Raw genomic sequence first — 16,612 nt, 5'->3', positions numbered from 1 at the left:
TTCTTAGACAAGGTCTCTAGTGGAGCCCAGGGAGTTTAAATGACAGCCGCTAGTTTTCCATAGCTACAAGTCAACACATGAGACAACATTTAAGATTTAATCTAAGGAAAGTGCAAAGCTCATAGTAGGATAATTCTGTGAGACTTAAAAAAAAAAAAAAAAGCACACTTTGGAAAAGGTAATTAATAGTAGTTTCTTAATATTTCTGTGACATTTTAATCTGAATTTCAATTTTCGTTGGAATCACATCATTTTGGGAGAGAGATTTTATTTTATGAGGGTGGACCCAATTAGAAGTCCGTGGATTTGTGAAAACCCACTGGTCTTTACCTGAGTTCATCACGTCGGCTCCGCGTCTATAGTTATACCTGACTCTGTACCTTGAAAATTAGCATGTTCTCTCCTTGCCCCACCTGGGATACAGTGACAGAGAGTGCCCTCACCACCATCCTTCCAGGCTGGCAGACGACAGACGTGGCGGCACATGGCCACGAAGCTGTAGAAGTAGTGCTCCAGGCTCTCGTCCGACTTCTTGTCCAGACGGGAAATGATGCGAAACTGCGTCCAGTCAAAGGTTTTCTTTTCTTGATCATAAACGACACCAAAGGAAGACACTGCTCTGTAGAAGTCTGCTTGCTCTCTCCTAGTCCACCTGGAGAGGGAATCAGAGAAGGAGAGTGAGCTGTTTTCTTTTTCAGTTAAAAAAAGCCAACAACTACTTACTGAGCACCTACTTGGGAGAGCCCAGGAAGTCAAGAGAGCAGGCAGAGCTGGTCTATTTTATTGTTTATTTTTATTCAAGTTGAGTTGGGTGGAGTGGCTGATAACAAAACAGCCCCTCAGCCTACCACCACTTTCAAATCATGTGTGCGTACTTGAGATCTTAATTCATCAATTTTATTTTATTATCATTATTATTTTGGGCCGTACTGTGCAGCATTTTTTGGCCATCCTGCTCAGCGGGATCTTAGTTCCCGGACCAGGGATTGAACCTGCGCCCCTTGCAGTGGAAGCGCGGAGTCCTAACCACTGGACCACCAGGGATGTCCCCTTGATTCATTAATTTTACAAATTACCTAGTTCATTTCCTCTTGTGGGAGATAAAGATTTTAATTTAAAAGTACTCTATATGCTTAAACATTCTGCCGTACGATAACGGAGAATCACAGAATCCTGGAGGGACCTTTCAAACCATTAAATTCACTTCCTTCATTTTACAGATAGAGAAACTGGTCCAGAGCGGGGAGGAGACTACCTCAGCCACCCACCTCCCTGACTCCCATATCTCACACTGGCTTTCTTCCTGGTCTTACGTAGGCAGGTTGCCCACAACGATAATCTTTCCTAGGACATGAAGGTTCTCTAGATTTTCTATCCTGCAGGATTAAGATAATGACTTAAGGAAAATGGATTATTATATACCACTGTAGTCTTTACCAGGGGCTCTTGGGCACGGTACTCGCCACCCCCAGAGGCAGTCAGCTAGGAGTCGGGTGAGAGGGTCAGTGGAAGAGTGAGAAGCAGGGAAGAAGGGGCTCTGGTTCTCTCTTTGGAGCTAGATGGGAGAAATCTACTCCCTGAATTACCAAATTTCATAAAGCCAGGAGTATACAGAAGTATCAATAATTGAATTCACTATGTGGTATTCTTTTAATTCACTGGATGTTACATCAAAAGGATGGAGAGATATAAAGACTCAAAGAACAGCAGCTCTGTTGATTTGCTCTCATGGCATCATTCTTAGCCTGTGCTGGCCTTAGGCAGACATTTTTACCTTAATTCTCAGATGGGCAAGTAACTCCTTCCTTCTGGGCTGGCATTTTATGGTACTTATTGTTCTCAAAGGCTTGATAAGGACTGTTGGCTACAATAAGACAACTTCAATGCACACTATTCACTTTGCTGCTGAAAGAATATGATCTGATGCATGCTAGTGTGGTGTTTAAATCACATCCCCAGAGACTGGGGTCTAACGTAGGGAAGAGGGTAAGGTTGGAAAATCACACAAGTCTGGGAACTGTGAACAGAGGGTGTCCTAGATATCACCAGACTCCCCAGTCAGCACGAAAACACCACTGCAGTCGGAGGCTGGATTTAATTCACTCTAGAGACAACCTGACTCCATATGAGAACACTGGACACACCTGCCCTCCAGCTGCTGGGTTCCCTTTGTCACCTTTACCCAGTGGGCAGCTCAGCACGCCCTTTTGGTCACTGGCTTTTACCTCTTTTGGGCTTCCTTGTTGATGAGATCCATCTCTGAGGATCTCCGGAACATCTCTTCCTGGACCCAGTATCCCTGGTTTCCTGGTCCCAGGATTTCAGGCCGGCAGAGCTCCTTGCGGTTACAGCGCTGGTAAATGGTGACCAGGCGTCGGAGACGAGCTGTGAGTGCAGATGAAACTGGCCAGGGTGATTTGTCTGGGTCGGAGCCATCCTGGGCTTCAAACATCAGTGAGGATATTAGTATTTACAAACAGAACTAAAACAAAGGCAACTGGGTTTTTTGGTAGTTGTTCTTCCCCTTCGTTTAAAGAAAACTAAAGCTGACGCGGTAACCTTAATGCAAGTAGCTGCTGTTCAACAATCGGCTCGGAAGCTAGGCACAGCTGGAAAGGCTGCAATTGCACTTTAGAAGCAGCTTTAGGTGTGGTGGGTTCTGCTCTCTCTCCAGTACAAATGTGCCTGTCTGTGGGGGCAGAACTGACTCAAGGGCCTTGCTCTAAGGCATCGGCTTAAGTGGACGCTCTGTGGCCGTCTCCATTTAGAACTACAGGCTTTTGTGTAGCTGGGCCTTCCAAACATCAAAGCCTCCGTTAAGTTTGAATTCAGAAAAACAAACAAACAAAAGAACAAACCAAATACCCCTAACTTTTCTCAAAAGAAAAAAAAAAATCACTGAAACCACGATTCCTTTTTGTCTCTCAGACTCCATCCTGACTTTATTTCACTGTTGAATTCAGTGCCAGATGGAGAAAGCTGGCCAGAGCCACATTAACGCTCCCTGTGTGACTCCCGCAGAGTTTGATGAAGGTCAACTTAATTGGCTTTTAAAAAGAGCCTCCTTAAAAAACAGCATTTTTTTCTTTTTTATTACACATGAACTCTAGGATAACTACAAACAGGGACCTTACTTTTCTTTGCCTTCAGAAGGACACAGTCTCACCTGCCCGGCTGTCATCCTTCTTTTCACCAAAAATGCCATCACCTCCATCACTGGAACTCTCCTAGGGATAAATGAAGTCATGCCATCAGCAAAACTGCAGCTCTGAAGAAACCAACTCAGAAACCCAGTCCCTACACAGAAGGAGTAAAGATGCACAAGAGACAGCCCCTGCCCAAGAACATCTCAAAGATCAAGATGGTCCCTGATGAATAAAGCTTACTTATGCACAGTCTTAAAAGAGCCAGAAAGCAGTTTATTTAAAATAAGCATTTTTCCCCCTGGAATTGTGTGGAATGATTCTGCCCGTAGAGAATTAGCTTTAAGAATGATGAACTGGCATGCTCCCCTGGCAACTACATTTTACACGCACTATTTTAGTTGAGAATTAAATATTTGCTTTACTATCATCACTTGCAGTCTAATACTGTCATTTCACAAAGCATGTGCCTGCATTTTTGGATTTTTGCTGTGAAAAACTGTCATGCTCATGTTCATTATGCTTCATTTACTTCACAGCAATAGACGCTATTTTCCTAAAACATGACTGCTCCACACAGGAGACCTGATGGCACAAACCTCCAGGAATTTAAAATTAAAATCATGATCTGAGGCTCAGAATCTGAAGTAATATCACAGGCACAGAGCTTATCCAAGTTGGAGTATACGTCAACCTGGCTCTAATGGATTCCTTTATGAAGCCTTTCTTGGTCTCAGGAATGGAACTTCAAAGGCTCCTTATACACAAAGCATGTGGGAGTTTGGATGTGGGCGAAGAGACAGTGCGAGTCTTCAACTTACCCCATTTTTAACACAAAAACTTATTTTTTTTTTTTTTACTGAAGTAAAGTTGACTTGCGACATCGTATTAGTTTCAGGTGTAAAACAGTGATTCAATATCTTTATACATTAAGAAATGATCACCACCATGGGTGTACTTTCTATCTGTCACCACACAAAGTTATTCTAACATTACTGACTACATTCCCGATGCAGTACATCACATCCCCGTGACTTATTTATTTTATAACTGTAAGTCTGTACTTCTTAATCCCCTTTCACGTATTTCACCCATTTTCCCACCTATCTTATTTTCTTTTTTCTTTTTTCAAAACTAACTTTAGGGGCTTCCCTGGTGGCACAGTGGTTGAGAGTCTGCCTGCTAATGCAGGGAACACGGGTTCGAGCCCTGGTCTGGGAGGATCCCACATGCCATGGAGCGGCTGGGCCCATGAGTCACAACTGCTGAGCCTGCGCGTCTGGAGCCTGTGCTCCGCAACAAGAGAGGCGACGATAGTGAGAGGCCCGCACACCGCGATGAAGAGTGGCCCCCGCTTGCCGCAACTAGAGAAAGCCCGAGCACAGAAACGAAGACCCAACATAGCAATCAATCAATCAATCAATTAAAAAAAAAAAAAAAGACTCCTCATTTCCTCCTCTTCCCCTTTTGGAAAAAAAAAAAAAACTAACTTTACTTTTTATTGATTTTTTTACAAACTTATTTATTTTTTTTTGGCTGCTTTGGTTCTTCGGTGCTGTGCATGGCTTTCTCTAGTTGCAGCGAGCAGGGGCTACTTTTCGTTGCGGTGAGTGGAATTCTCATTGCGGTGGCTTCTCTTGTTGCGGAGCACGGGTTCTAGGCACACGGGCTTCAGGAGTTGCGGCACATGGGCTCAGCAGTTGTGGCACACGGACTTAGTTGCTCCACGGCACGTGGGATCTTCCCGGACCAGGGCTCGAACCCATGTCCCCTGCATTGGCAGGCGGATTCTTAACCACTGCGCCACCAGGGAAGCCCTCTTACTGTTTTCCTGACCTGCGTCTTTTGAGCTGAATGATAGGCGAGAATAACCCCATGATTCATGACTTTGGCCATGGTGGAGCGCAGGGTCAGGTTCTGTCAGAATAAGGGTCAGCAATCTGCAGCCTGTAGATTGTTTTTGTGTGGCCCTTAAGCTAAGAATGGTTTTTAAAGGGAAGAAGAAGAGGAGGAGGAGGAAGGAAGGGAGGAGCAGGAGGGGGAGAAAGAGAAGGAGGTGAAGAAGATGTGGCTCTACTGGCCCCCAGGCCTAAGATATTTACTGTCTGGTCCTTCACAGAAAACTGGGACACAGCCCAGGAGAGCAGTACCTCGGTTCAGGAGGGATGGACAGACACCTATGACTGGCAATAGTTAAAATTCAAACCACTCTCTTAGGCCCCTAATAGCGGGGAAGGACCTGAGAAAGGCAGAGGGGCAGGGGTTCATTTTCTGAATGCATTTCTTTCTTACTAGAATAGTGGTAAGAGCTGACGTTACCGAGAACTACGTGTTGCTGTGCAAAACCCTTTACACGGCTTATCTCCTTTGGTCATCAGCACTGCTTCCCCAGGTAGAAAGTATGACTATCCTTATTTTACAGAGGCAGAAAACAAGCCCTAGAAAGTTCTGTAACCTGCCAAGGTCACATGGCTACCAAGGGGCAGAGCTGGGTTTCGAACACAGCAGTCTGATGAGAACCTATATACTGTAACCACTGAGCTGCCCAAAAAAGAACAAAAAGAGAGTCCCAGCTGAAAATCTGATTTAGAGAGTGCAACATATTTAGAATTGGAGAACACTAGCTTAATCTCTCTTCTTTGCCCATGTAATAGTGTGAAGAAGAATAGAAGAAGTGTCTCTTCTCAGTGAAGAGAAGAAACTTCAAGTTGATCTACTGCACCATTCTGAAGTGACACTTAAATATGCCAAAGCAAACTTTCCCACTATTTAGGTGGTTAAAAAGCAAGCAAAAACCAACAACCATGCCTTCCATCCTTCCTGCCATAGAGAACATTTTTGGGTATTCTTAGAGTACCCATGAAGACCCTTAGAATGCTGAAAGTTGTAATTATAGACACGTCTAGACTGAGAAATGCTGTACAGCCTATGAGATGTGGGGTCTGGCGCCAGGGCTACCACGGCTCCTTATTACGAGGGATGTGCGGCTGCCGTGGGCACCGAATCCACAGGGGTAGCTCCGGGCTTGGTGTGAGGCAGGCACACCGCCATCCGGGCTTCCTTTCCACCCTCCCTAACAGTTTCTGTTGGCCTTAGGCAAACCCTCAAGTAAGCAAAGATTCTGGAAGCCGTAAGTGCCTTTCTGTCTCCTGCCCTTTCTGGATGGCAGGTCCCCTCTCTATCACTGACAGAAAGGAGAAGACCTGGCTTAGCAGCAGCCGAAGTGAAAAAGATGTCATCATCTTGTGGTCACATAACCAATTTAATGTGAGTGTGACAGACCGGTATCGCAAGGAGCACATGGAAAGCCCTCCCTCTGAAGTCTGCAGGTGAACATGTAGTATCCTAGTTTCTGCCTCTGCGAATCAATCTGAAAGAAATATTCATCTCAGAAGAAGTATGAATCAATCATTCCCAAGTGCAGGGTCCCAGAGAGTGCTGACAAGTAAGACTGTCAAAGCAAGGGCAACGGATTAGTTCCAACCTGCCGTTTCTCCATCTTGAGCACGCCTGTGTTTGCAGTCTGACAGGCCACTGCTCTCTGGCCTTGGGCAAGTTGTTTCGACCGCTCTCAAGCTCATTTCTTCATTTGCAAAATGGAGATAATAGTACTTTACGGGTGATCGTGGGGCACAAATGAGTTGATTATGCAAAGTGTTTAACCAAACGCTGGCACAAAGCAAATGCCCGACATACGGCAGCCGGTACCAAGGAGATACCCACGTACAGGCCCAACTGCTGGAGGATCCTTCAGCATTTCTATCTTTCAACTGAAGTGTGCTCTCTAAGGATAGCTTCATGACACAGTGGAAAACAGCAGCAATAACAACAAAAGTCTACAGGTAAATAAATGGCCAGATACTATACTGAGTACTTCATGTGCGTTTTTCATTTATTCATTCTAAATGGCTAAATGACCATTTTTAGACAGAAGGAAATTGTAGAATGAGAGGTTGATAATCTTATCTAATACTACATATAGTTATTAAGTGGTGAAGATGGAATTCAAACCTAGAAGCCCTGACTCCAGACGAGGAGCTCTAACCACTGCGCTGTATTGCCTCCGGTGGCTGAAGATACACCTGGCTGAATCAAATGCACTGTCAGTCACTAACAGTAACTTAGCTTCCCGCGTGGCACTTCTCTGCCGAGGATGCAGGGCTGTTTCCTGATCTGAGAACAGCAGATCCCCCTTGCCTGTGGCTGCTCCTCCAGGCCCGGCTGCCTCCCCTCTTTGGTCTGGGTGTGGGTGGAGGCAGTGGGGCGGCAGCACAGACCTGCAGACCCAGGGAATTTCCTCTAAGCCCTTACAAAACCCCAGGGCCAACAGAGCGGCGATGAGCTGCCTTCCTACATTTGTTTGCCAGGAACTGTGCTGGGTTCAGGAGCTCTGACAATGGGAAGGATGGAGTCCTTATCCTTCTAGAGCCCACATTCTGGCCATCACAAGAGACATAAAATAAATACTGGCCATGCAGTGTGATGAGTGCTCCTAAACACAGTGGAAAAACCACAAAGGGTCACCAACTCTGTATGGGCCAAATCAGGTAGGGGAAAGACATCTGAGAGGTGACTTTTGAGCTTCAGATTGAAGGACACAGGAGTTCACCAGGAGAACATAAGAACTCTTTGTGTAGAGGTAACAGGATGCATGAAGGCGCAGTTAAAAAAAATCCCACAGCAGTTTTCATTTTGCAGAAAAATCAAGCATCCTACTACCTTCATAAATTTCATGTAGAAAGTAGATACACATCAAACGTCATTAACACAAAATTCAAGGATTTTATAATGGAAAGACTGCAGGATTTAGAAAAAGATGTGAGCAGGCAGACACTGCTCTTGACGAGTATGACTTTTTTTTTGCAGCTCATTAAAACTATTTGAGCTTCCCCCGTCTAGAATGGGGATAAGAACAACGCCTAACTGAAGGGGAAACGTGCTTTGTAAGCGTGGAAGTACTCCATCTACATTCAAATATCACTATTTGAGTTCAGAGACCCCTCAAACTCTCAACTCATAAGAAAAGAGTCATTGTTCAGTTCCTCACTGAACTTTTCTTATAGTGGGATTTGACCATTTTAGGCATTAAGTTTCCCTGCAGGAGTTGCTTCCTACTTCACTGTGCATATGACCTCACCCTCCTTTTACAGAGAGCACCTGCTGTAGGACGTGCTGCAGAGCGAGGACAGACTGCTGGTTAGGACACAAGGACTACACCAGGCAGAGCTGGGCCGTTACTTATTACTATCTCAGTTAAAGGAGATGGTAACCTCCCTGCATACTAGGTTTGATAGAGAACGATCTCCTTTACCATTCTAGGCTCTAGACCATCCCAAACACAAGTAAACTTTTCGACTAACTGCTTTAGAAGGCATGTCCACTGACTCTAGCTGCAACTGTTTACCAATCAAAAGCTCTACTGGTATTAAACAGAGAGGGTGGGGGAAGGGAGTAGACTAATCATCTCACATGTCCCTCTAACATTCTGTGGTTCTCCAACGGCCACGTGTGAAGAGGACAACAGTAGTGAGCTCTGGAAGGCACAAGAGTAGCAAGGGGTCTGGAGACAACATGATACGAAGAAAGAAAGAGGAATTAGGGATACTTCACCTGAAAAGAGACAGAGATTACGGTAGCTAGTTGGTCTCAAAACTTTTTAGTCTTATCGGAGAGGAAAGTAAGAACAGTTTTGCTCTTGGCAGGACCAGAAGAAAACTAGACAGAGTCCATGGAACCAACTGGGAGTCAGATTTCTGGGTCAGAATAAGGAAATATCACCCAACAATGAAATGGGCTTCCTTGGAAGACAGCACATTTCCCCCTTTCCCTTCCTGGATTCCTGGAAGCACCTACACCTGCCTGGAATGACCCCACAGCGATGTCATAGAAGGGATGGAACACCGAGGCCATGCAGACATGCGTTAGGATCCTTGCAATGCTGAGATTCTCCCATCTACCGACCAGGCCCCCTCCTATGCCCAGGTCTGTTTAATTCAGATGAATTAACTTAGTGATGGATGACACGCTCTTTGGGCTTCCTTAACCTGCTGATCTGCCCGAGAACAGAATTGGGAGAAGGAAACACCCAACCAGTGTCTTCAGCACAAGGGGCGGGGTGGGGGGAGCAGGCTTGATGCAGACGTTGGCTGTTCCTCTACGTTGGTTATTCTAGCACACGGACTAGAAGTCCATCTTAATCTGTTTATAATCTGTTCACCTCAAAATTTGGGAGAAGGCACTCCCCATTCCTTCTGCTTTTGATTATATTCTACAGCCCAGGTTTTAGGGATCTGAAGAGCAAAATAAATAATACAGGCATTACTTTCATAAATGAATTAAAAAAAAACGTAGTTCCAGAGGAGTTTAACCATACTATAAGGGAACTTGAGTTATTTTACCAATTCTGCCACAACTCCCACTTCAGTGCCCAGATCTCTCCAAGACTGAAGTTAAGCATGTGAACTTTACTATGAACAGCTTTCAGAGCGGGGTCTGGCCTGCGGTTGGTCTGGGGGCTGCCTTTTCAGAGAGGTTGCTGATGGAAGAAGGGGTGTGTACGTACAGCTAAAACACTTCCTACTCTCTTGACTATGAAAAGAATATTTGATCAGAAAAAAAAAAAAAAAGCCAGAATATCTAGTCTGAACTCTATCATCTAGTAGCTGTGAGAATCTGGCAAAGTCCTTTAACTTCCTGGGCCTGAATTTCCCCAGCTCTCAAATGAGGGCAATAACACCTGAAGCTCTTATTTCACATGGCTGAGGTGAGGATCAACTGAAACAAATGGGAAAAGTGCTTTGGAAAGAGTAAATTTCCATATGAATTTAAGGTACTATTTTCATTTCTTTGGTACTCAAGTTATTTCCATGGGAAAACACATCCCACATTCCAGACAAAGAAAGTAACTGTAGAAGCTAGGCAGAGCTTCTACCAGAATGGCAGAGCTCAGATTTTAATTGTCAAGACCAAACCCAACTTCCTTCAGGTCCAGGGTCTGAAGCTTCATGCTGATTTGCTTCAATCCGCTGCTTCGCAAACCTCAAGGAGATATGGAAACATATCTTCAAAAAATAATTATTTCTTACTTTGGGAAAGTGATGTCATTGTTACTGTTACAGGAATCAGAGCTGATGGAAACCAAAGTAAATATCATTCTCCAAACTAGAACCAAAAGAAGAGAATTGAAAACTTTTGGTTGATGATCAGGAGGAGAAGAAAGATTATTCTAGTAATGGAGTCAAGTGAGGACAATGCTACAGTAACCTCTGGGATACAGAATCCATGAAATTCTAACAGATTTATTTGCTCCACTGAAAGCCAGAGAAAATGTGGTCAAATAGTGCTGGGGCCCTAGTAAGGTTTTGGTATGCTTATGCAAAGCCCTAGAAACTCATCTGTAAAATGCAATATAGACTTCTGCTTCTGCGAAGATGCATATTTCCCTATTCCACACAATATTTACAACTAAAACCCCTGAACATTATATATAAAACAAACCTAAGACAACTCTGAAAGGTGAAGAGAAGGCAGACGAACCAGGGACTTTGGGACACATGGGATGACACAGTGGTGAGTTTCCTGGGTTTTCTTTTTTGCCTTACATATCCTAGATCTGGAGGTAAAGAAGCTGGCTATCTGGAAATGACAAAGGGTACAGACAAAAAAAGCCCCAACAAAAGCCTGCTCTCTCTAGTGAAGGACTAGGAAAAGGGCAAGCTAGGAATGGACAAAATGTTAAGACAAGATGTGCTACACTTCAGCTCAACATCACAGAAAAAACTTCTGCTCACCACATCCATGCCAGCAAAGGCTGAGTGGGCCTCTAGAGTCTAAAGGTGGACTCTAGGCTTCCACCTTTGCCAGGCTGTAACAGGGCACCCCATTCCCCTGCTGGGTGGTGTCAAAAAGCCAAGTAGGGAGCTGGGACTTTTATCCCTGCTAGGTGGTAATAAGGTCCCCAACACCCATGGTGTAAGCAAAGACCATGGGGAGATCTAAACTTCCATTCCTGCCCAACAGTAATGAGAAACATCCCCGCCTTGGGTATCTTTGGGGGCTGACTGGGAACATTAACTTCTACTCCCACCAGGCAGTAAAAAGGTGGTGTACTCTGCCACCCACCCCACCCCGTTCCCCTGCAACAGAGGTGTCAGAGGCAATCAGTTACAACAGAAGTTTTAAATAAGATCCCAAGTTTCACAATGTAATACCCCAAATGTCCAGGTTTCAAGCAAAAATCACTTATCACATCAAGAACCAGGAAGATCTCCAACTGAATGGGAAAAGACAATCAATAGACGCTAACACTGAAATGACAGAGATCTTAGAATTATCTGACATAAGAATTTAAAGCAGTCCTCAATGAGGAATTCTGAACATACCTGCTACAAATGATAACACAAAATCTCAGCAAAGAAAAAGAAGATCTCAGCAAAGAAACAGAGATCCAAAGAAGAACCAAAGGGAAATTTTGGATTTGAAAAATACAATAATGAAATGAACCAGACCAAACAAAAACAAAAACACAATGGACAGGCTCAACAGTGAATGGAGGAGAAAGAGAAAAGAATCAGCGAGCTCTAAGAGAGAAAAATATAAAGTACCCAGTGTGACCAACAGAGAGAAACAGATTAAAAAAAAAATTAAACAGGGAATTCCCTGGTGGTCCAGTGGTTAGGACTTGGCGCTTCCACTGCCGTGGCCCAGGTTCGATCCCCAGTCGGGGAACTATGATCCCGCAAGCCATGAGGCACAGCCACAAAAAAAAAAAAAATTAAACAGAACCTCAGGGACCAGTGGGCCTATAATAAAAGATTTAACATTCATACCATCAGAGTTCTGGAAGGGGAGGAAAAAGGACTTCAAGAAATAATGGCTGAAAACTCCCCAAATTTGGTGAAAGACACAAACCTGTAGATTCAAGAAGATGATAAACACCAAACAGGATAAACTCAAAGAAATCCACACACACAAAAAACACAGTTAAGCTTCTGAAAACTAAAGAAAGAAAAAAAAATCCTGAAAGCAGCAACAGAGAAAAGACACCTTACCTAAGGGAAAAACAACTTGAGTGACAGAAGATTTCTCATCAGAAACCAGGGAGGCCAGAAGGAAGTGGCACAACATTTTTCAAGAGCTGAAAGAAAAGAACTGTCAACCCAGAATCCTATATCCAGTGAAAATATCCTTCAGGAATGAAGGGGATATTAAGATATTCTCAGATGAAGGAAAAATAAAAGAACTGTCACCAGCAGACCTATCCTAAAAGAACAGCTAATGGAATTTCTCTCAACAGAAAGAAGAAATCTTGGGACACCAGGAAGAAGAACAAAGTAAATAAAAATATGGGTAAATACAGTAGATGTTCCTTATCCTCTTGAATCTTCTCAATTATATTTCAGAATTGCAGCAAAAATTATAACATTGTCTGATATGATTCTAAATGTATGCAGAAAAAATATTTAAGACAATCATATTATAAAGGGACAGAAGTAAGGACACTATACTTCACTTGAACTGGTAAAATGATGATACCAGTGGACTGTGATATATTATGTGTATGTAATGAAATATCTAGAAAAACCACTAAGAAACTTAAAAAAAAACCAAAACATACCCAACATAGATAAATCAAAAAAGGGATCGGAAAAAAGTTTCAAGTAACCCACAAGAAGTCAGGAAAAAGAAAACAGAGAATAAAAAAATGGAGAAAACAAAATGTCAGACTTAAGGCTTAATATGCATCAATAATTACATTAAATGTAAGTGGCTGAATACACCAACTATAAGACAGAGTGCATTAAAAAATATAACCTGACTAAATACTGTCTATAGAAAACTCATTTCAAATAGGCAGGTTGAAAGTAAAAGGATGGAAAAAGTTATATCATGCAAATGTTAATCAAAGGAAACCAGGAGTAGCTATATTAATATTAGATAAAGTACACTTCAGAGCAAACAAAAACTATCAGACACAAGCAGAGACATTATACATTGATAGCAGAGTGAACCCACCAAGACGACATATCCTAAATGTGTATGCACCAGACAACAGAGCTGCAAAACACGTGAGGCAAAAACTGATAGAATTGAAAGGAGAAATACACAAATCCACAATTATAGTTGGAGACTTCAATACTCCTCTCTCAACAACTAGAGAGAAAATCAGCAAGAATACAGAAGAACTCAACACTATCAACTAACAGGACTGAGTTGACATTTATGCAGCGCTCTGCCCAACAACAGCACAATACACATATTTTTCAAGTGCCCATGCAACATATACCAAGAGAGACCATATCCTGGGCCACAAAAATAACTTAACAAATTTAAAACCACTGAAATAATAGAGTGTATTCTCTGAGCACAATGGAATCAAACTAGAAATAAAAAACAGAAAGATTATAGGACAATCTCCAAATACTTGGAAATTAAATAACACACATCTGATAATCCATGGGCCAAAGAAAAAGCCTCAAGGGAAAAAAAATTAATTGAATGAAAATGAAAATACAACAAATTTTACGATTTATAATAAATAGTAAAAATCGTGGGACCTAGCTAAAGTAATGCTGAGAGGGAAATTTATAGCACTGAATGCATACATTAAATAAGTCCAAAAGTCTCAAATCAGTAATCTAAGCTCCCACCCCAAATATCTAGAAAAGAGGAAAATAGAACAGAGGGGTTTCCCTGGTGGCACAGTGGTTAAGAACCTGCCTGCCAATGCAGGGGACACAGGTTCGAGCCCTGGTCCGGGAAGATCCCACATGCTGCGGAGCAACTAAGCCCATGCACCACAACTACTGAGCCTGCGCTCTAGAGCCCATGAGCCACAACTACTGAGCCCGTATGCCACAACTACTGACGCCTGTGTGCCTAGAGTCTGTGCTCTGCAACAAGAGAAGCCACCACCATAAGAAGCCACACACCGCAATGAAGAGTAGCCCCTGCTCGCTGCAACTAGAGAAAGCCTGCGCGCAGCAACGAAGACCCAACGCAGCCGAAAATAAATAAATAAGTAAATAAATAAAAATTAGTGTCAACACCAAAAGCCCGTGAAGATGAGGAGAAAGTGGATCATTCATACATCACTGGTGGGAATGTAAAATGGTACAGCCACTCTAGAAAACAGCTTGTCAGTTTCTTGAAAATATTAAACATATAACTACTACATGACTCAGCAATTATACTCCTGGACATTTACCCCAGAGAAATGGAAATGTAAGTTCACACAAAATCTGTATGCAGATGTTTACAGAGGTACTTGCAATAGTGAAAAACTGGAAACAACCCAGATGTTTTTCAATGCATGAAGGGTGAAATACTACTCAGTGATAAAAAGGAATGAATTATCATTACACACAACAATCTGGATCAATCTACAGGAAATTATGTTGAGTGACAAAAGCCAAGCCCCAAAGGTTACATACTGTATGACTCCATTTATATAATATTCTTAACATGACAAAACTACAAAAGTGGAGAATAGGTTAGTGGTTGCTAGGGATTAAAAAGTAGGTGAAGGTACGAGGGATGTAGATGTGGCTATAAAAGGGCAACGTGATGGATCTCTGTGGTCGTGGAAATGTCCTGTATCTTGATTCTATCAATGTCAGCATCCTGCCTGTGATATTGTATCATAGTTTTGCAAGATGTCCCCCTGGTGGGAAACTGGATAAAAGGTACACGGGATCACCCTGTATTGTATCTTACAATTCCATCTAACATCTACAGTCACCTCAAAAGCAAAAGTTTCATTAGAATAAAAGGGCAACGCAGTCTGTGAGTTGACGATTTTTACAATAAAATGTTGGGGAAAATGCAATGCAACTGCAGCAATGCAATCAAGTCCCCAAAGACCAATATACCAAGATGGGGATTTCTCTCTTGATATTAAAGATCGTGTGGATTACAAACACAGCACATTTGACTCACCATTTGTTTCTGGAGGCCATCTACTTTGTCTTCTGTATTGTCTTCTTTATCTGTGTTGCCTCTAAATAAAATTTAAAAAAAAAAAAAAAAAAAAAGCATCACACACCACCTAGGAGCTATTTTGCAACTAGGATGCTTGCATGAAAATCCCCCAGAATCACTGACCAAAGAGAACATTAGTAGATCCCTTTCCCCACAGGCCTCAAAATCTTGGTTTTTCCAGTGTTACAACTTCTACGAGCAACGACTTCCACTCAAATGAGACTTTAGCACGAGAATCATGATCTACTCAGGCAAGGCCAGAATCATGATCTACTCAGGCAAGTTCAGAGGCCGGCTATTCAGCAATGATGCTATCTTTAAAAAGGTAATTACTGCCCATCAAGAACTGTCTGAATAAGCGGCTTTGATAAAAGAACAGAGTCTAGAGGCTGAGAGCCATGCAAACTAAGAGTCCTGATGTGCCGACCCCCAGATCCCACAGTAGGATGCCACGGATGCAGAATTGCTCCTCACATCTAGCAGCCGTCACTTCCTTGAAAGGAGCTCTGCTGTGCCTGCTGAGGAAGCACACTGCCCTCCGGACCATCAGCTGCTCGCCCCTAGATTAGCTGCCTAATGTCGTCTCCTTGTGAGCTTAACTACTGCTGATGCCTACCTGTTTTTCAGGATCCCTGGTAAAATCAACTTTGAAGGATTCCTGTCTCAAATATTCTTCTCTCTGTTGGTCAGGTCCTGGGGGCAGAAGGAGCCTCCTACCTTCATTGCTTAACCACAGAAAGAACAGCCAGCCCCAAAGATATAAGCTGTAAGCCACATTCGGGTACCTCCCCCAGGTGGTGTTTTCCCTGACCCCGTGTGCCCAACATTAACACCACTGGTCCTTTGGGCATTTGTTAGTATCTCTCTGAATGCATCTTTATTATCTTTGGGGCAGAGAACGTTATGATAGCTAGGGTGTTCATCAGGAGCTAAGGACAGATGGAAAATACATTTCATCCTTTTCTCAGCCTTAGCACATGGTTAGGGGGCCTGGCATTGTGTACCCTCATGTCCAGGCTTGCCCGTGGCCCTAGGAAGTGCTACTTTTGGGGGGAAGATCAGGCCAAAAGCTTACCAAACACAAGCTAAGAGATATATGTGATGTTTTCCAAATATATATATATATATATATATATATATATATATATATATATATATGTGAAAACCACAGCTTTTCGCTATTTAGCTTTCCTATGAATTTACACATTTTGGAGTTATGCCCAAAGTAATTAAAACTTGACAAAGGGGATGCTTCCATACTTTTTTGCACACAACCCAGTGACAAGACCTGAAGGCCATGGCCATCAAGTAGTGGCTCCTAAGTCCACCTTACTCATGGACCATGAAATCTTTAAATAACACTGGAATTTCATCTGAGGCACTTCAAGGTCAGGAAGCCTGAACTTGCTGTACCGCTTCTGAACTTTCTGCCAAGTATGAGAAGTTATGAGAGATCTGAATTCTTCCTTGAGAATCCTCTGACCAGACGA

At 43.0% G+C, this 16,612-nt stretch overlaps 1 protein-coding gene across 1 annotated transcript in view; it reads right to left on the bottom strand.

Annotated features, from left to right (window-relative positions):
* Window positions 1–16,612, bottom strand: part of CHD6 (chromodomain helicase DNA binding protein 6) — a 210,138-nt gene that overhangs the window by 18,679 nt on the left and 174,847 nt on the right. The window contains exons 27-30 of the mRNA XM_082359464.1: window positions 15,081–15,141; window positions 3,167–3,227; window positions 2,226–2,442; window positions 444–652 (exon numbers count right to left, since the gene is read on the bottom strand). Of these exons, the coding sequence (XP_082215590.1) occupies window positions 444–652; window positions 2,226–2,442; window positions 3,167–3,227; window positions 15,081–15,141 (548 nt within the window). The remainder of the gene's footprint in view (window positions 1–443; window positions 653–2,225; window positions 2,443–3,166; window positions 3,228–15,080; window positions 15,142–16,612) is intronic.

This window comes from Balaenoptera borealis (genome assembly GCF_965194805.1).
Source record: "Balaenoptera borealis genome assembly, chromosome: 16".
Lineage (NCBI taxonomy): Eukaryota > Metazoa > Chordata > Mammalia > Artiodactyla > Balaenopteridae > Balaenoptera > Balaenoptera borealis.
The sequence above is the reverse complement of the archived record's forward strand: the minus strand, read 5'-3'. Positions and strand labels throughout refer to the sequence as shown.